At 43.6% G+C, this 21,052-nt stretch overlaps 2 protein-coding genes across 3 annotated transcripts in view; both read right to left on the bottom strand.

The window, feature by feature from the left end:
• Positions 1-386, bottom strand: part of LOC144133577 (unc-112-related protein-like) — a 35,249-nt gene extending 34,863 nt beyond the window's left edge. Inside the window, exon 1 of the mRNA XM_077666760.1 lies at positions 41-386. The gene's annotated coding sequence lies outside the window, so the exon portion shown is untranslated. The remainder of the gene's footprint in view (positions 1-40) is intronic.
• Positions 387-1,042: 656 nt separating this feature from the next.
• On the bottom strand, positions 1,043-20,391 carry LOC144133579 (uncharacterized). Of its 2 annotated transcripts, none has more exons than XM_077666766.1 (3): positions 20,336-20,391; positions 12,472-12,844; positions 1,043-9,005 (listed from the first exon to the last, which is right to left on the bottom strand). In XM_077666766.1, the coding sequence occupies exons 2-3, from the start codon at positions 12,811-12,813 to the stop codon at positions 8,655-8,657; spliced, it is 693 nt and encodes a 230-aa protein (XP_077522892.1). In that variant the 5' UTR covers positions 12,814-12,844; positions 20,336-20,391; the 3' UTR covers positions 1,043-8,654. The 2 variants fall into 2 exon arrangements, with proteins under 2 accessions (XP_077522892.1, XP_077522891.1); XM_077666765.1 differs by lacking the exon at positions 20,336-20,391 and adding an exon at positions 17,474-17,632.
• Between the last annotated feature and the right edge of the window lie 661 nt (positions 20,392-21,052).

The raw sequence follows: 21,052 nt of genomic DNA, 5'->3' as shown, positions 1-21,052 counted from the left end.
CGCGCCTCCGCCCGTTTCTGAGGGGATATGGTATACTTACCGTGTCGGATCAGACAGGGCAGCTACATCAGCGATCGCGGCCACATTCAAATGTCGTTCGAAGGCGGTCGATTTCCAGGTGGATTCGCTGTAGTTCGAATGCAGTAGCTGGCAGTAGTGACACGATATGACTTCAGCTAGACGCACATACGATGAGCTCGCACTGCTACCGCATACCCCGTTGCTGCGATGACACGAAGCCGCAAGGACTCGCGCACTTCATGAACACTCGCTCCGCCGCATTGGAAGTGGAAAAGGAACTGTTTTTTTTTTTTGTTACTTTCTTGCGCGCCGAGGATCTGACGCTGCGCGAACGGACGACAGCGCGATTAATATACAAAAACAAGGGACGGAAACTTACAAAACTAAGCGGAAAAGGAAAAAGAAAAGGAAGGCAGCGACTCTCGAGAAAAACGCCAAAAACAAGTATCGGGGAGGAGCTAGTCCTTATAAGGCCAGAAGGCCTGACGTCACGACGCCGTGGGCTCATTCGCCTTCTCTTCTGCTCTAGCGCCGATTGGCTAGCGAAGTAAAGAAAAACACTACTCGAACAAAAGCCTTGCAGCTGCCACCCGAACATTTTATGTCAGTACTCACGTATTGTCTTTAGGCTTTTAGGTACTCGTTACTGTCACCGGTCTTTCAAGATGTGTCTAGACGGGAAGTTTTACAACACCGCTGCAACCAGCTCGAGCATATTGGCTGCCGTTCCAAGTTTGGAAAATGAACAGAGCTATGTCATATGCCCTGCAGCGCAGAGTGAAAACAGATGTTTTAAAACTTCATAAAACGTTGGCCATAGTAAAGAAATTAGTGAAATAATGGCCACAGGTTGCACCTAGGCCAAAAGCGGAGTAATCGTCGTTTTGTTCAATTTTGACGGGAAAGGTCATTTCGCGGGCAGACCACGCCCATCGAAGCATATGGCGCAATGTTGCGCAACGCAAAGGCGCGCGCACGTAAGCATCGCGCAATTCTTCGAAGCGCGAAAATTACCGCAGAGTTCGAATGACAATGCAGGTTTTAATCGCTGCTTAACAGAAGTACATAAAAGCACACTGGCAGTTAATAAGAAATGAGCAGGATCGCTGCTGGCTGCATTTTCACAAACAACTACGCGCCACACATTTACCAGGCTAAATGTGCATTTAAAAATCAGCTTAATACAAGCATTATAACACAACATAAAGAGAAAGCTCAAACACCACATCACATTATCATGAATACTCCAAACATTGAAATAAAAAAAATTGACAGCTAGGTACTTGCATAAAGACAGATTCACTAGCTGCGCAGGTAATGCTAAATACACATTTGCAGTAACAGATAAGTATGGCGCATGGCCATTCTAGATCTGGGATGTGTGAGATACGGAATGTTCAGTCAGCAACAAGATATCAACATATATCAGCATAGAAGAGCAGAATAATGATAAATACCATGTATAAGCTGCTAAAAGATAAAACTGCTGCCATTGGGTCTAGATAAGTGACTAGAACTGGTACATTGAAGCACAATGCAAAACCGTGCCAGTATGAATACCTGTGCCACACAGGCAAATTTAATGCCATTAAGCACTTACTGCCTTAAGTTTAATTGGCATTTGTGTGGTGCATAAATTAAATGGCATTACTGCCAATCACGATTCCACCACTCATTCGCTCGAGCAGTGCGTTATCTCGTCCCCATTCCACATGCAGAAAAGCATGCAACTTTGTTAGTATAGCAACTTTCTCAGCTGCAGCAAATGGTTAATTCATAACTTTTAGTCAGATGAGGCATCTCTAGAGCATTTTCAGTGCGAAGGGCGCCATTTTTACCAGCACTTTTGACAGATACTCTAGACTTCTGTGCCAACTTGCAAGTTTATGGCTACTTTTTTAACTTGTCAATTAGCAGCGGTATTTTCTGCAAAATAACTTTTATATTACATTTAAAGAACAATCCCGCGATACTGTGCTCATTAGCACTGTTTATTATATTCAGGTGAAATTTTTGACTGCTATGCAAGCTGCATTATCGTCACTGTGATTTTCGTATATTAACATTCAATGTGGACATGTAGCACCAACTCCGAAAATAATGACATTAACAAACTTAAGGCCATTTCTCGTGCGCGTGCGGCATGGGTGTTAGAGGGATACGAAATTAGGAATGATAATGCAGGTTTCTGTACCCCGCGAAGCATTTGCATGCAACCATATGAAATAGTTCACAAACAGATGAAAAACAATGTGTAAACACAAATAAAAAGGTGCATTTAAAACCAAAGTGTAAAGAAGTATGGCCACTAACAAGGGCACGACAAAACAACAACAATGATTGTTAGCTGCTACGCTGTGAAACAAACTGTGCCAAAAGCACTTTATCCAATGTTAACATCAAACTCTCAATGCTAAACAAATGAGGACATCACAAATTTACTGTGGGTGTTGCACTAGTGCTTACAGCACAAAAGTAGGTTTCACAACACAAGTGTCGGAGCAGTTTAAATTAATTACTGAATACTATTATCCAATCATTCTAGCTGTTTTGAAGCAACAGACGGTGGTTTTTGTTAAAAAGGAAATCTCCTAACTTGAATACATACTGGATCATGAAGCTTCAGCAAAAAATATAAATTTGTAATTAAAGAGCAAATTAGTCTTCTCCTGAAGCAGAAAACAACACGATAAGGCTCATGGGAATAGAAAAGAATCCATCCGTAACTTCGATGTACCTAAGTAAAATTTTGTGCTGGGCAAGTTGGTAAGCCATATACGTTAAATGCAGAACAGTACAACACAAATGACCATATTAAGAAAAAGACGACACGACGCGGAACAAGCGTTGCTCTGTGTCATGCCATATTTTTCGTCCTGCGGCCATTTGAGTTTTTTTCTTTTAATTTAATGCATCACTTTGATGACAACAAATTTTACAATAAAAATAAATCTAAACATTTCGAAATCAAAACAAATTGGTGAATAGCAATTGGTAGAAATAGATTGTATATACGGGGCACCTGAGTAAAGCCATTTTATAATGGACGTTGTCAGTCCTGTCCAATCCAAACAGTGTTATGGGGTATGTAAACATTTGTGCAAACACTCAAGAACTATTCTACAAGATTTTATGCAATCTGAAGGAAAGCTTAATGGCACACTGAACAAGCCAAAGGCTATGCAAAAGCATTAATAAAATACGTGCTAAAACACAATGCAGAATCCTCATTCAGATAGCGATGCAGTGGAATGAGTGTCTCCAGCTGGTAGAATGAACTTACGAACTAAAAAGAAAGAAATCTCAACAAAAATAGCTGTCGGACTGGAATGATGGTAGCTTAAAAGCTTTGTTCATATTGTATGCAAAAAAAAAAAAAGTTTGCACTGGCACCATCAAAGAAAGATTAGTCAAAGAAATAAATAAGTGAACAGTACAGTGAACAGAAGAAAAGAAGGCAAGGCTCTGGCAAAATGTTGTTTGTTCAAGAAATCACTAAGCCTTGACAGGCAATGGGCTCTCGCAGCCAGACTTGTGTAACAAAAAAAACACTAGCAGAACCAAGGCATACCACTTGCACCCTTTTTTACGAGTTACAATGCAGTCTGTGGGCTAAATTTCAACTCCTTGCAGGGTAAAAAGCTTCAAACACCTCTTCTTCCCATTTTAAATCAACATGTGCAGAAGATGCCAAGTTGATGAATAAACATGAGACTTGTGAATGTGGAAAAGCCTGCACATATCTCCTAAACTCATGTTCATATGAGTTTCATATAATTTGGTTCCTGTACATATGAGTATTTTGGGCACATCTGCTGTAATAAAAAAAAATAGCGAGTCAGTGAAACACTGAAATAGCGGGCAGTGAGACATTGCGTAACCAGTTTTGTATGGCTCAAACACAAAAAACAAACAATACTATAAAAAGGTAGTAGCTCTTGCAACTGAGAATAGACACCAGTGTTGTGTGAAAATGGAAATCAAGCGTGCAACAAACACATGCAGGAGGCATGGCCACTGTAATAACAAGTAGTGGCACACATTTGTAAGGCATGAAAGATAACATATCATCAAACAGTCCTAGCTGTGATAAGCTGCTAATGAAAAGCACACCATTCATGTTGTCACAGGTACTGTACACAATGTGTAACCGCCAAATACTTCACGCCAAATACTTCATCACAGGCCTCTTTTTTTAGGATGATAAAGTCTGCTGTTATCTGAGGAGTGTGAAGCTACCAGATTATCACATCCCTGCATGTAGGAGATAAACATGTCATTTCTTAAAAGTGTGCCCCTGTTACATGACTCACAGACATTATCTGTTTACACCGAGATAAGCAGCTCCTGAAACAATAGATAGGACATTGCTGCATCTTAGTATTATGAACATGCGATAATGCAGAAAGCTACAAATTAGCTGCCTAGCAGAAAATGGTCAGGTACTGAATCATTGTTTAACCCTGCCTAGAGCACCCAGTAAAAGATCAAAGCTTTCAAATACTTGCGCTAATTGTACCCTTTCAAGGCATGGCCATCGCCTGCAGTTCACTGAAGGTTGATTTCACTGACTATATTGTAACAGTGTTTTTTTTTAATTCTTGGCGAGCTTGATGCCAAGTAAATTCTCAAGTTTGCCGTTTCTTGAACCACTCTGCCGGTTAAGTCATTTCTGCCCTTGCCTTTACTAACAGTTGTTGACTAGCAAGTGGGATGCTGTCTGGAAGTAGTAGGTGGTGTGTTAGCAACTGTCAAACCGTTTTCCCCGAAGTCTTTCCCGCCTGTTGTGATGTACAAATCTTCAAAAGTGTACAAGGCACGGCATTATTGTCGAAGCCTCTGAACTAAACTTCAATCTTTACAATCTGGGCGCGCCACCAGGAATTTAGAAGGTATCAGGATCTTAAATGGCCGCCAAAACAGTCTGCACCAACGGTAAGACGAGGGAAAAGTTAATTGGTAATGCACTACGCATCATCCTACTGAAAAAAATTTTCGATCCAGTTTATGTAGCACCAGAGAGATATCGGCGATTAAAAATGACCTTTTTCTCCCTGGGAGGGGGGTGCACTCGTTCCACCACCACAGCACAATGATAATGGGGAGGGGCCATGCCTCCACTACTTACATCTTTCACCTGCTTTGTCTACAAACTTCCTTGCACTTTTTGGGCAGCCAAAAGCAGCCCCTCACAACTGATCTCAAGCGAGCTGTATGACGTTGTCTGGCAGGAGTTGTGCGAGAAATCTGTGCTGGATGCCATGGTGAGGTACAGGAATGGGAATTCATAAAAATAATTTGAAAATTATTGGCTTGCTTTTGAGGACTCGTATGCCGCACAAATGCTCAATGGCCATTGCTTTACCTATTGCATGCATTTATAGCCACTTTCAAAGCCATTTCTTGGGCTCCCTAAGAGGGCACTGCCTATAAAGTGTACATCAATTGTAGACTGTGCAATTACAAGACTGTGCGATTACAAGCTCCAGTCTTTACGTCACAATCTTCCGCCCATATTAAACAAATATCAACACATCAAATGTTTAACACCTCTTCAACTGCTACAGCTTTTTTCCAATTTGTAATGCAGTTTTCTCGCTACAGTGTTTTCTAGTTATTCTTTCACAGTTTCCTTGCAATTGCTCACGAAGATGCCTTCTCATTATTCATGCGATTTGTGTCAATCTGTAACAAAAAAATGCAGTGTTTGTGTACACATTGGCTACTGACCTACTTGTGTTTTTCATTTTTTTGTAAGGCTGAATATCTCATGTTAACCTTCTTTTTTCATCATTATTATTAGTATTGTTATTATTTAGTGGTCTCGTCTATGCTGCCTTGTAAGGGTTGCCTGGGCCTCGTCAAGCTGTTTGATTACAGCTTTTAGCCCAGGTGACCCACCAGCCTTTCTAGTAAATAAAGATCAAGTTCAAGTTCAAGCTAGATTCAGTTTATTTGCCATTACCATGCTTTGTAAAACTTTGACTGCAGGCTTACTTTTGGTTCATTTTTTGCTTCCATTCGTGTGATGCAAATGTACAGCCTGATATCATTAGACACCTTTAGAATAGGGGACCCAATTGGTTAGGGGGATGGCGAGGCACCAGTGCGCATGCGCAGGAGAGTAACACCCCTCAGGTCATCGTTCTGTGCATGTGCACTGGTGCCTTACTGTTCCCCTAACCAATATAGGGTCCCCCTATTTTAAAATTCCCTACTGTCTCCAGTGTTTTGCTTAACAGTACACCGAACAGATTTTTAAACTGCGATTTCTATTTGTGTAGTGTTATTTTTTTCTCTGGGCACTCATGAAAAGCAACTCTTGCAAGTGCCGGAAGAACTAACTGCCTGGTCATGTAAGACAGCCATTACCTCATGTTGGCCATTTGACCACAGTCCAGCACCATGCCAGGCACGCCAAGGCAAAGTGACTAAAACCATATAAAATATAAACAGCATAGACTTCAAAGCGCTTGAGCAAAACGGCATGACACCCATTACTGCTCACCCATTCTTGTTGGCACTGTAACAACAAAACTGAAAACTTGCTTGTGTTGAGGCCGTGCATGGCCCACTGTCAAAGAGTGCTCGTAGCAGTCTCACAACGTTGTGGCCGCATAAGCTTGTCAGGTTAACACTATATGCAAGCTCTCGTATGTAGGTTTAAAATCGCGGCTTTTCAGATGTTCTGCTGACCACATGCACTATTTTAAAGCACAGCTTGCGACCATTGGAGCCAGATATTTCTAGCCAGTGCGGCACATAAAAGCCAGTAATGAATACTGCAAATATATGTAGGCCTCTATGAACACTTCTGCCCTTGTAGGTTTTGTACCTGGCATAATGCAACTTGCAATGTTCCTACTACACACCTCTTGCAAGAAGGTGATGCAGTAGTGCATGACAACCTTTTTCACACCAAATGCTTTTAAAATTGCAAAAGCCGAAATCTTTAGGGCCTGACAGAGGCATTATATGATGATGATGATTTGATGGATTTTTATGGCGCAAGGGCATCTACGGCCAAAGAGCGCCATGACACAAGGTATTTCCCATTTTCTCAAGGTAGGGTCAAAGACCCATTTCTCAAGCATTTCACCCTAAATAAGCCGAGCACCAGACCAGGGGAAAGCTTGTACCCATTGTATCACCGGTGGGTACCCGGCGGCACTGGGGATCGAACCCCGCACCTCCCGCATGCGAGGCGGATGCTCAACAACTTGGCCACCGCTGCGGTTAGAGGCATTATATGCCCTGCGCGTATGATATTAACATCTGGATTTGACGGTTTTGATGGCTTCTCTATAGCCAGTGTTCAAAGTAATTTCAAGCCAGTAAGGTCTTCCATGATCACCGACTGATAAGCAATCGTCGAAACATCATCTTGAGGATTATTAAGCCAGTGTTCTATTTCCCCAGTCATGATGAAGTGGAGCCAACATCTTTAAAGGGACCAGCAAGTAATTTTTTAGGAACCTGATTTTTTTTGGCCTGATGGAAAGTTTAGTGTGCAAAGTGCCTGACAGTATTATAGCTTCATTGTAAATGACGTAAATCACTTTTAAGACTGATTTTTCAGCATAAACTTTCTTCACATTTGAAGACAGCGTAAATGATAAGAGAAAAACCGTGATGAAGTTAACAACAGCTAGGACATCATCATCATCATTAGCTTGATTACATCGACTGCAGAACAGCTAGGTTACACATACAGACATATATGGCCACACGGTGGGACACTGTGATAGTAAAGCTTCACTGCGGAATGCCACCACGTCTTCTTTTACGCGACTTTCAGTGCCGCATTGAAGTGAGCATAACTAGTGACACCATGCCTCCTTTTATCAATACATGGCAAGATATTTCCTTTATGGCCCTGGAACACACTTGGGCTGGTTGTCAATTCCTTCAAATTATCAGACGCTCATTGGCACTTGCTCAAATATCTTTAAATGACAATCCTTGAAGAACAACCTTCAAAAACCACTGCGGGCACATTAAAAGGCTTCCACCAGCCGCCAGTCTATATTTGCTCCAAGCCCCCATCTTTAACACATGTCATAATCACTTGTTCTACTGCATGAGTCATAAAAGTCATCTGAAGTGTTTTGAAAGGTCGAAGAGGGTACTAAAAATGACTTGCACTGGTCATCCATTCATTGTTACTCACATCTTTTATGTAATTAAAGTCATGAGCACTATACTCCCTTGGTGCGACTTCAAAATTTCTACAAGCTTTAAGGTTTGAACGATCATTTCAGAGCCACACATAACTCGAATGACTCATATCTCTGCGGTTGCTCAAAAGTTAAAACCCGTGACATCACCGATGGTCATAACCTACAAGGTTTTCAAAGCTTAGGCACGAAATATTGTTCTAGAACTTAAGCTTGGTTGTGGATTAATCACTCATTTGTGGTCACTGCGACACCTCAAAAAGCCTTTAAATGCGAGTCTCAACAGTGGGACTTAACGTTAACTTCATGCACATGCAGCCATCAGTATACCTGATGGCCATGACATCAAGTATGAATGCTGTCCCCCCAGAGATCAGATCAATTCAGGGCTTATCAAATTCAAGTGGCTAGTGCCATTTAGCTATTCAGAAGTCACATCTTCACATGTTGCCAGCTTCAAAGAACATCGTCGTACTCGCCACTGGAGCCTGATGAGCTGTCTATGGTCAATGTCCTCTCTGGCACAGCCATCAGGTTCCTTGGCGGATGGCGGGGGTCATACCGGCGCGGTGTCGAGCCTTCACTGCTTGACCGCTGGTGCCGTGCTGTAGGTGGCGGCATGGGGGCGAGGTCAAAGGTGGCGGTGGCCATGTTTGGCGAGGCCCCGTTCAGCTGGCTCAGCAATTCCTCCTGTGATGGATCCCACGATGGTGACCTGTCCTGCAGTGCCTGCTTGTACTCCTGAATGGATTCGTTGAGCGACCACAACTGGCACAGGAGTGACATGTCCATCTGACGCAGCCCGACCTGTGTGTACACAGTGCAAGGTTTCCATGCTCAGGCTTATTTGATAATTACTGTCTCACTGCAACAGTGGGAACTGCTCTCAAACTAATGAAGTACAAAAAGAGGTATGAATCTATTCCCCTATGCACCAGACTGCTTCAGTAAAAAGTGAGGGTCCCTAGAAATTGTCATCTGGGATCCAGAAGGGTTCATGGGCTCCAATTCTGAGAAATGCTTGTCTAGAGCTCTCCAAATATTTCTCTTGCTGATACTCAACTTTGGCATGCTCAACATGCAATAAAATTCACCTAAATTCAAATGTGTTTCACAAAAGTCAGGCAGTGCTCGTAAAAGCCAGGGAAGGCTGTAAGTCTTGTTTTGTTATAAGACTTGATAACAACATCTAAAAGGAATTGTCCACTGTCCCAAATTTTGGCAACGGAAAGTTGCAGCACGATCATTACCTAATGTGAGCCCATCAACTCAAACACAATGCCACTAAACTAGAGCTTTTTCCTTGCATGACATTCACTGTTGCAAGAATGTAATGTTATTTCAGCTTGTGGCTTCTTGTGGCTTTGGTCATTTGAGTAGCAACTTTTCAAACTGTAATGGTCTAAAGCCACAAGCATACTTGAAAATTAAATGTATGTGGCATTGGCAATGGTAATCTTTGTTGCTCAATATTAGCAAAAGAAAGACAGATGTCCACAAGGCAGTAGAATTCATACATCAATTCATGAAAGCCAATGTCACATGTTGGATGGTTCCATGCACAATGCAGAATTGAAGACAATGGCTTTATGGAACAAACTCTATATCCTATCAACAAGGCCAGGACGTCACTATGCTTTGTTTTGAACATAACGCTTGGTGGAGGCATATTTATTTATTTATTTATTTATTCAAAATACCCCCAAAGGCCCTCATTTGAGGGTATTACATGGGGGGGGGGGAGTAAATACAAAGTATTGTTATAAGGTTAAAGATATTGCACTAAAATAAAATAGAAATCACAAAATATTAATCATAAATAGGCGTTCACAGAAACGGTCGCAACAATGCACATAACAGCAAAATTTGAGCATAAATAACAGCACCGCTAGAAAAAGAAAAAGACAACACTGGAAAAGGTCCTGTAACTGGCTCTTGGCTGTCGTAACGCTGGCGGTAAGTTCAATCCCTATAGCGACTGTTTTGAAAGCGTAATAAGGGACTCAGAAAGTACTTGAGACTGTGTGGCCAAGTAGAGAGGGCCCTATACAGCATGGCAAGGCAGAAATAGGTGAGTAGAAAAGAAAAAAAAGTGCCCGCATTAGTTCCAAGCAATAGGTCAGAGCAGGAAGTAAACAAAGGATGGTGGAAAAGATTATATGGAACAGCTATGGCCTTCACACAGAAGCATACAATTGGCGAAATGGAGCAAAGCTTCCGTTGACTCGGCTGCTGCCGTAGCGGTGGCTTAGCCTTGCATGCGGGAGGTGCGGGGTTCGATCCCACTGCCACCCGGTACTTTTCTCTGGCCTGGTGCTTGGCAAATATCTGGAGTGAAATGCATGGGAAATAGGGCTGGGCCTTTGACCACACCGTGTGCAACTGGAAATACCTTGTGCCATGGCGCTCTGTGGCCAAAGCTGCCCTTGCGCCAATAAAATTCACCATCTCATTATGACTTAGCCGTTCCTTACAAAACTCTTTTTCATGGCTTCAGCCTAAATCTTTTGACACAATCCCTTTAAACTGAAAGGCATGTGTTGACCAAAATCCAAGTTTTTTCGAGGTCCTTGTACAGTACGGTGGTACTACAGTAGTCAAACCTCGTCTAAACCTTCAATAAAAAGGTCAGAGTCGCTGGCCAATTCAGACTTCACACTGGAAATTTTATTAGCAGGGCCCCTCTCTATGTCGATCCTTAGGGCCGGTTCAAGTAGGAAATGTGTGAAGGGGGAGCAGCAAATAAATTTTTCTGTAGAGGTTGTGCTTTATCTGGCACAACTGGTATACTTTTACTAGAGATCCAGCAGTTGCATTCCACCACATTCCACCACATGACACCACAGACAGTTCCAGAGGAAAGACAATTTTGGGATTTCCCTGTACGTTTGCTCCAGTGTCAATAACCTGCTCAGTGAAATGTGCAGGACACCACATCCAGGTGCTTTAAATGCACAGACAAGGCGCACCTGCCCTTTTGCACCGAAAAAAAGCATGAAGGCCTTCCTTACGCAAGCATATCTGCAACCCGGCGACGAGTTATTCATTCATTATTTTAGGCAACTGACGACACTTTAGCATGTATATATTTTTACAACAGCTGTTATAGCCAGGCCACACCTCCCGCCACCCTCACAATCTTGTGGCATTGTCCACATGAAATGATGTCATCAAGGTCACCTGATCTTGTCATGTCGACCATCATCTGTCAATGAGGCAAGTTATATGGGTTGGTCACGTAACATTGTCACTCATTGTCAATAGTTGAGTGACCCACTGATTAAGCTCATACACATGATCATGACCGCCTTACACACGCTCAAGATGACCTTCTTACAGCTGATGCTAAAGCTTGCACCACATTAGAACAATACCCCCTCAACTTATTTTTAAACTTTTGTTTTAGGCCACAAGATTTATTAGCCACAGTTCATTTGTGTCACCTCGTGTTTCGCACATTTTATTAATACAGTCGAGCCCACTTATAACGAACGCATGTTTATTACGAATGAGGGTGGTGCTACCATCAAAATGTGTATTAGAGCAACGGCACTGCATCTCAGATGCAAGGAACGCCAGTGACAGCACACTTGGTTAAAGCGGACGAGGAGACGCCGTAAAAGTGTGGACACTAAAATGCATTACCCAGCTTCTGTGACACCCCGGCCCCCTTTAGAACAACGTTGCAACATCAAAAAAGCAATAAAACGTTGGAACTGAAACCGCTGAACAAGTGCACAATGATGGGCAGCTGTGCCAGTCCATCAGTGCGACCAACCGGCATGCACACATGCCGCTGGCCGAAAGCAACGCGCACGTGCGTGGCACTAGCCTTGTTGCTGCATCCATACAACTCACTTTGTCGAGGATTGAAGACATGGAGGCCGACCTACCACCAGTTGCTACGAACTCTCACATCATAATTAGTAATATTGCGCCTCCAACACAGCTCAAAGGTAGAAATAAATTTGGCGAGAAATACATGGCCGCCCTGGAGAGCTTGAAAAGCGCAATTATAGGGCCTGCGTGAAGAAGCAGATGTGCATAACAGACCTTTTTCTAGAAAAAGACGCCACCTTCTTTGTCTGACATTGCATTGTTCGCTGTAATGGGGCAGTGCACTTACTGCAAACCAGGCATACAACAAACGTGATCCCCAACACCATCAGGTTCGTCATAAATGAGCTCAACTGTAATAACAGTAACAGCAGCAACACTGCTACCGAACCACTACTGCTGCTACCACTGCTATCAACAACTGAAAGGACCTCACCATCTCCTTGCGGAGAATAGCCAGCTGGGCATCAAGCCTTGACGATCGCCCTGACCACGTGTTTGGCGCATCCTTCGCCATTCCACCAGGGGCAGCCCGGTTGTTGCCCAACGAAACAAGCAACGACTCTGCATGCGGAGAACGCTGACGCGAGGCTGATGCGCGGCTGGCACTGCTACTCCGCGCTGGGGCAACCGGGGCTGTTCGGCTTAGGTCCTGCTGGATCATGGTGCGCATGAGGTGCACGCGCTCCAGCTCTCGCCACTGGCTGCTGTTGAAGTTGATGAGGCCGCTGAGGCTCTTGGGAAGAGGAGGCAGGTCCCTCAGGGCCTGGGCATCCATCCTCTGCTGCTGCCTCCTAAAATAACTGGTACTGCATGCAATGATAAAATGACTTTTAAAGGGAGGTGCACTCTTCAAGGTATCAAAGGAGGAGGAGGCTCCACTCAGTCCTTCATGCGTTTGGAGCAGAGTTTTAACATAAGGGGCAGGCACAAAAACCCAGCTCAAGGAGCATTTTTTCATTACACTCACATCATAATGCCCCTCAGTAGATGCGAGCCAAGCCTGAAAATCAATGCTGCTCTGTGGGAAGCAATCAACACGCGAAAAAAATAACAACACTATGACAGCTGTGACCACATTAAATGTTTTGAGCCTGCAAAGGCAGTTATGCTCAACTTAATATCTGTTTTGCCCACTGACAGGGGCGTAGCCAGGGGGGTGGCTTATGAGGCCTCAGCTTCCTCCCCCCGCCAAAATTTTTTCACCGCCGACCAAAACAACCATCGGTGTCAGAAGTCATGTTTGATATTCTCTACACGTATAAAGAAAGGAACGCTGACCAAAGGTTGTTGTTAGAACGAAGACATTTCGGCTTCCATACGGAAGCCTTGATCACTCTTGATCAATTTATCACTCTTAATCACTTGATCAAGGCTTCCGTATGGAAGCCAAAACGTCTTCGTTTTAAAAACAACCTTTGGTCGGCGTTTCTTTCTTTATACATGAATCTTCTACTCGACCAAACGAGTTTTCATCAGACTTTAGATTTCGATATTCTCTACAATGTCTTTTTCACGTTTCAAAAGACATTTCGGCGTGAACATCATGAACTCAGGCTGGATTTTGTGGCAATTGCCAAGCACCTCCCAATGGGCACTGGAACTCTACTGGACGTTCGCAGGACGTCTTGAACGTCCCCAGGACATTCAAAAGAGTTTAAGTGCTCACTGGGCTGGAGTCACTAAATGCAAAGAGCCCCATCCGAGCACAAAGTTTCAAGGGTGTTTCGATGATGAGCAGGCTCGTCGCGGCATCTTGCAGCGGCCACGGAATCTATGGCGCACATAGATTTCGATTCCAAAACTTTATGGATATAAATTTCTCAAACTTTCTCCTTTAGGTAGCAAAGTAGCAGAAATCAATGCAAGTAAAAAGGCATGTTCCTTCAAGTCCATATGCGCGTAATTAGGAAAACGTATGACTGTTCATTAGTTTTTTAATACCGCAGAAAATTTTGCCCTCTATTGTAACAGTTAGCATCATGATCAAAGTTATCATGCGAATACGAATTACGAGGACATCAATAACCAATTTTGACCGACCTTTCTCATTGAAAGCCCGGCCCACGCGGCTATTCACAACAAACACACTCGGATATTGGATGGTTCAACTTGCCGCATCATCTGTCCATTTCTTTCCTTTTTAGCTGCCTGCTTTTACTTCCTTTCTGAGCCAAAGCAATACCCTCCTTTAATTTTCAGTGCAGAATTATTGTTGTCGCTGTGGAGACAGATAAAATACACATTTTCGTATTGATTTCTGCATTCTTCCTCTATTATTCTACCCATATGGTGCTGTCACGATCGCAGCATGGTCCAAATACGTATCACGATTTCTGGGTCATAGTTTTGTTCTTGCCTGGATCACCTGTCTTTCTATGCGCAAAGTTTACTATCTGTGATTGCACAACATTTTTATTTGCCTTTTTTTGATGCATTATATACAGCAAGTTTTGCTTAGATATGTAGATTTATTAGAGACTTATAAGTACATTTAATTATCTTGTTGCGAGATTTTGTGTATACATGCAGTTGCTTCCAGCGAGACTTTTTTGCCCTTTATCAAGCTGTGTCTTCACATTTGTGATATTCCATTGTATCTTCGAATTTCTAATGTATATTTTGCAGAACTCCTGCTTTTCATATGTGCTCTCTGTTGCGACTGCAATTTCGGTTTAGTTACACACAATACTCGACTGGTGACAGCTGCACCTGTGCAATACATTGGAACGAAGGACAGTGTCATTGAGATTTTTCCGTAGCCATTCCACATGTACAAAATTGTAAAAAAGGTTCTTGAATGGCAAAGATATGTTAACATATTTGTCCATAACTTGTTCATTTCATGGCCTTCAAATTTCATATCAGCAGCGGCTGGTTTCGAACTGATATAGTTCTAAAGTTCATGCGATATTTTCATTACTGTTTAAATAGACAAAAAACATGGAAGCATTGATATCAGTTATTGCTGCCACAATTTTTGGGACATACGAATATATTCTTTTATGAAAAAATACATATTTTACTCGTTTTGACAGAGCGTAGCGTTAAAGAATTCGTTTGCAGCATCTAATACACAATGACATTGGCAATGCAGTTATTGTTAATGTATTTGATCCCTAGAAAAATTCTATAAGGAGGAGGCTGCACTGCAACGTGAGCCCCCCCCCCCCCCCACCAAACACAAAATTTCTGGCTACGCCACTGCCCACTGATAGTTTTGTTTGCCTGTGTGGCTGTCCTCTCGTACTGATTTATTGTTCAGTTCAGAGTGAAGAGGCATTCAGAAAAGAAGACCACAGACAAAAGAAAAATTTGTTTTTGAGAAAGGAAATGGCACAGTAGTTGTCTCACATCTCTGTGGACACCCGAACTGTGCCACAAGGGAAGGGAGAAAGGTGGGAGTGAAAGAAGGAAGAGAGAAAAAAGTGCTGTAGTGCAGGTCTCCAGAATAATTTCGACACAGAACACGGTTGCGTTTCGCCTCCATCGAAACGTTGCCGCTGCGGCCGGGTATGGAGCCCGAAAATTCGGCTCAGTAGCCGAGCACCCTAATTACTGAGCCACTGCTGCGGGTACACTCTGAAAGTAGTATCTCTGAGTTCTGTATAAGTTATATTGCTATTATGGACGCTTTGCATACTGAGGACAGACTACTGGTAGCTCTATATGACTGCATAATCTCATCCTCACCACTGCTGATGCCTTTATCATAAGAAGAATGCACTGAAAAGTTTGTTTTATTGCTGTCTTCAACTGTCGCCACTCACTGTCAAACAGAATATCCATTACTACTTCATTAAAATGAAGGCACTTGTTCCCTGTCATAGCTATATGCGTGTAGGTCAGAAGAAAATCAAACTAAAATATTGACAAATCCAAACAAAAATACTTCAAACAAAGGAACTACTGCCATCAATCAGGAAAATATGTAGCATATATCTAACAAGCCATTATAGCGTGCCACACTAGGACGGGTGTCACAACTATTATATATGCCAGCATGTCGACGGCTTTGGTAATAGGGCCCAGCTTCCTGTGGGTGTCAATCCGACAGCTTTAGAAGCCAAAGGCCTAAGCTGACTGGTCAAACTCAAAATTTGTGACTAGACAGGGCACTGTCAACATTGCTAAGCCTACTCATGTGCGCAGACAGAGGCAAGTGCAAGAGAGTGACAGAAGTGCTACGCAGCACTGGTGGCGGCTCCATGCTCATAACTACTTCGCAGGGGTGCACCATACCATCAGGCCAGGATGACAGGTCAAGGACATGAGCTAGGGAAGGCCTTGTGTGCAGCACCGCATAACTCCAAACCGACATAACTTGTTTGGCTTGCTTTTGCAAAGTACAGAATAAAAAGTCATAGTCACAGATAGTAAAGCAGCAGACAATTAATTCATTATTAGCCAGTTTTGGATATACGTCTTATTTATTTCCACCAAGGCCATAACAAACTATTGACTGCATAAAATTGGAATTTCCATCATTATTTTATTTAAATGTCAGCAAGCAGCTGGGTGATCCACTTCTAACAAGCTTTTCTACAACTGCTGCTAAGTTTTTGTGTAAAGGGGCAGGCGGGAGAGCCATAACGCTTGCCTTAAACAGAGAAATTAGATGGGGGAGAACAGATATGGATATGCAAATGGATATATGGATATGGAGATATGGAAATGTCTTGTCGTAAAAGATTTACGAGGCGGCTGCCAATGCACGCGTTTGTTTTTTTTTTTTGCAATAAAAGAACACGATTGGCGGCATCACAGCCTTTAGCGGACATTGTAATCGAATTTCACGCGGAAGTAGGATACGCTGGCTATCTTCACCGCAGTTTACGCGCTCTTTAATAGGGATGGCGAAATAGGAAATTGATTAGATTCTCGTTCGCCACAGAGCTTATATTTTGAAACTGGGCGAGTTGAAGGAACGGTGACTGCAAACGGCGTCATCGATGTACAACGAGATCCTAAAACCAGTTGCACTGAGGAACGCGGAAACGTCAAAAATCTCGGCACCGTCCACTGAAAGTACAGGACACCCAGACCGCAGGACAGACCTCTAGCTGCAACTCCCATGTACAGTTTTCCTTCCACCGAAAGTCAAAGGAGCAACTATCCAGTGCAGATCCGAAACTCCGATAGCAACTGCGGCCGCTTATTCAATCGTTACAACACAGAGAGAACAATAAAGGCCGGACAGTCAGGTTAGACCCTGCGCTTCTACTTCTAATTAGGGTCTCTTTCGCGATGTAACGTCGTAATTTTTGCTCAGGAACCCTTCGCTTTCGGAACTGAGATGAGGCCACACGTCAGATAAGACACGATCGCTGCCTACACTGTTGCTGCTGTTCTTAACGCGAAGAAACCGCACTCAAGGCCATGATCAGCAGTTAAACGGAGCAGAACGCTCTCAACACAGAAACTACTCAAATAATGACCTCTTAGCGAAAGCTTCGACTGTAGGATGCTTGCAGCGCAGACTTGATCACATCACCAATCACCGCCGTCGAGCACCGGCTGAAGAAACGGAAGAATCGACCACTGCGGCTGAAGAAACGGAAGAATCGACCACATTGGATGTTGGATGCCTGGATGACGGAGACTCGCTTCGTGGTGGCAGCACGGAGCAGTACGGAATGGCCGGATGGATGGATGGTAATGGCTTTAGCGGCTTGATGATCGTAAGTTAGGTGAACGGATGAGATAATAATCTATTAAAATTCAGTCTGTCGAAGATAGCTGGCGGTGCCCAAGTGTGACATGTGATGTTGACAAAATAAATCTGTTGATAGTAGCGTTCTTTGTGTCGTGCCTTCTGTGGTTGCCCCCTCCCCCCCCCCCCCCCCCCTTTTTTTTTGCGCTGTCGAATTCGTTCTTAGGTATGATACACCAACGTCCGTACGTCCGTCCGTCCGTTCGTCCGTCCGTCCATCGATACATCCATCCAAAGGCATAGGGTTGAAGTAAGGAGAATCCACTGATCTCTGTGGCGGAATCATGAAGTGGAAAAAGGACAGCGTTGAATTCTACCGACCAATGGGTGAGGTGCATTTCAACCATAGTTTCTAAATATTACCTAGAGAGAAAGTTGGCGCCACCGCGTACGTCTATGCGAATTTTGAAAGACTCCATGTTTTCAAGCATTCCTCCATGGATTCGAACTAGAGATCTGCACATTTGGCAGGGTCCTATGGGACTGCGTGCTACTTTCGTTAACTTTTTGGCCGTTGAGGACGCTCAGCTGACATATGTTCGTGACAGGATTTCTAAGCAGGACATTGCCAAAGAAAATATCTATGATAATTGTAGGGGAAGCTATTTGTTGTTTGAGGCCAGGACGGGAGTTTTGCGGACTAAGACATATAGAAGAATAAATTTTACCAGCCGAAAAAAGACGAGGAACAAGAGAACTACACAGGACAAGGCGCTGGACGCGTTGGCACAATTACTCAGAGGCTGACATAACAGGAAAGAGCCCACAGTCGAAGAAAAGTACTGAAGCAAGGCTGAATAATGGTGGGCCAGTTGGTATGACATGTCGAAGAATAAATTTTACCAGCCGAAAAAAGACGAAGGACAAGAGAACTACACAGGACAAGGCTGGACGCGTTGGCACGATTACTCAGAGGCTGACATAACAGGAAAGAGCCCACAGTCGAAGAAAAGTACTGAAGCAAGGCTGAATAATGGTGGGCCAGTTGGTATGACATGTCGAAGAATAAATTTTACCAGCCGAAAAAAGACGAGGGACAGGAGAACTACACAGGACAAGGCGCTGGACGCGTTGGCACAATTACTCAGAGGCTGACATAACAGGAAAGAGCCCACAGTCGAAGAAAAGTACTGAAGCAAGGCTGAATAATGGTGGGCCAGTTGGTATGACATGTCGAAGAATAAATTTTACCAGCCGAAAAAAGACGAAGGACAAGAGAACTACACAGGACAAGGCTGGACGCGTTGGCACGATTACTCAGAGGCTGACATAACAGGAAAGAGCCCACAGTCGAAGAAAAGTACTGAAGCAAGGCTGAATAATGGTGGGCCAGTTGGTATGACATGTCGAAGAATAAATTTTACCAGCCGAAAAAAGACGAGGAACAAGAGAACTACACAGGACAAGGCGCTGGACGCGTTGGCACAATTACTCAGAGGCTGACATAACAGGAAAGAGCCCACAGTCGAAGAAAAGTACTGAAGCAAGGCTGAATAATGGTGGGCCAGTTGGTATGACATGTCGAAGAATAAATTTTACCAGCCGAAAAAAGACGAAGGACAAGAGAACTACACAGGACAAGGCTGGACGCGTTGGCACGATTACTCAGAGGCTGACATAACAGGAAAGAGCCCACAGTAGAACAAAAGTACTGAAGCAAGGCTGAATGGTGGGTCAGTTGCTATGACATGTCGAAGAATCAATTTTACCAGCCGAAAAAAGACGAGGGACAGGAGAACTACACAGCCTAGGACAAGGCTGGACGCGTTGGCACGATTACTCAGAGGCTGGCATAACAGCTAGGAAAGAGCCCACAGTATACCATTTGCTTGCTCAATGGGGACAGTTGATTCCCAGTTGATACCAGTTGGTTTCCAATGGGGGCCAATTAATCCCCATTGAAACCAGTTGATCCCAGTTGCATTCCCCATTGAAGCTTTTCACCAGGGTAGAATAAAAGTACTGAAGCAAGGCTGAATGGTGGGCCAGTTGGTATGACATGTCGAAGAATAAATTTTACCACCCGAAAAAAGACGAGGGACAAGAGAACTACACAGGACAAGGCTGGACGCGTTGGCACGATTACTCGATCATAGGCCGACATATAGCAGGAAAGAGCCCACAGTAGAAGAAACGTACTGATGCAAGGCTGAATGGTGGGCCAGTTGGATGGATGGTGAATGGTGGCCCACCCAACAGGGGGGGGGGGGGGGGGCAGCTAAGATATTTAAATATCTATTCAGAAAGAGCGTTGACACACACAATAGCTGAAAAGAACTAGGAAGCTAACCAGTGATTATGCCAGACACGCGAGGACGGAGAAAGAAAGATCATTAAACGACAGGTTAAAAACCCGGAAGGTAAAAGTTGGATAGATTCAATGGAAAAGAAGCATAGTATAGAACTATATCGATACTGGAAAATGCGGATCAGGAAGGAAGCGTTTTATGATACTCAGGAGGTAGTGCCCTACTCTTTGAAGCTAGGTCAGGGTGTCTATTAGAACGCGCAGCTACAAAAATAAATTTAACGAAGATGACACGTGTTGTGTGTGGTAAATCTGTAGAAACGATAGAACACCTCATACTCAAATGTGATGGGCGTATCCACCCCGATGTCGATGCAGGCACAGTTACTCTTCCTGTGGCCCTAGGGTTCAGAGATAACACTGGTCATGTAAATAAATCTGCGGTGGAAATTAGCAAAAAGTGGTTGGAAAATTGGTGGCTCAGAAGGAGAGGTGACAAAGTTAGAAGTGTAGGAAGACATATTTAAAGAAAATGGCGAATTTTAATAACTTACAATACCGTTCAACAAAAGTAAAAGAAAAAAAAAAGTTGAGCATGGTGGCAACTGACGTCACCCCTTTTCAAGAGGACACTCCTACCTTCCATCCATCTATAGACATGATGATCATCACCATCATCATCGTCTGCTGCATGCACTAGGAAAAATGACTTCTCTCCTCTCACTGCCTCCCGGTGCATTTGTCTTATATTTTGAAATCTAGCATGAACCATGCAAATATGACCTTTTTTTAAAATTCTTATGAATACTCAAAACGTAGACAAATGACAAAACTAATACATCCTTGAAGTAAAATAAACGCAAACGCCATCTTGTTCATTGATGATATGCTGGATATGGTGATGATGTCGTGATCACACTCAGGTTGCGCCACGCAGCCCGTAGATGCCCTTCCATAGCGGCAAAAGGCGTGAACTAGAACATGGGCGCTGGAGCAGTGCCATGTGGGCATGTTCCTCCATGCATGTGGGCTCTCGTTCAGAAGCATGTTCAGAAG

The sequence above is a fragment of the Amblyomma americanum genome, chromosome 5 (genome assembly GCF_052857255.1).
Source record: "Amblyomma americanum isolate KBUSLIRL-KWMA chromosome 5, ASM5285725v1, whole genome shotgun sequence".
NCBI lineage: Eukaryota > Metazoa > Arthropoda > Arachnida > Ixodida > Ixodidae > Amblyomma > Amblyomma americanum.
The sequence above is the reverse complement of the archived record's forward strand: the minus strand, read 5'-3'. Positions and strand labels throughout refer to the sequence as shown.

Coding starts and splice junctions, on each gene's coding strand:
- LOC144133579 (XM_077666766.1), bottom strand. CDS start 12,813: ATGGATGCCCAGGCCCTGAGGGACCTGCCTCCTCTTCCCAAGAGCCTC. Junction 9,006..12,471: donor CTATTCTCCGCAAGGAGATG/GTGAGGTCCTTT, acceptor GTGTACACACAG/GTCGGGCTGCGTCAGATGGA.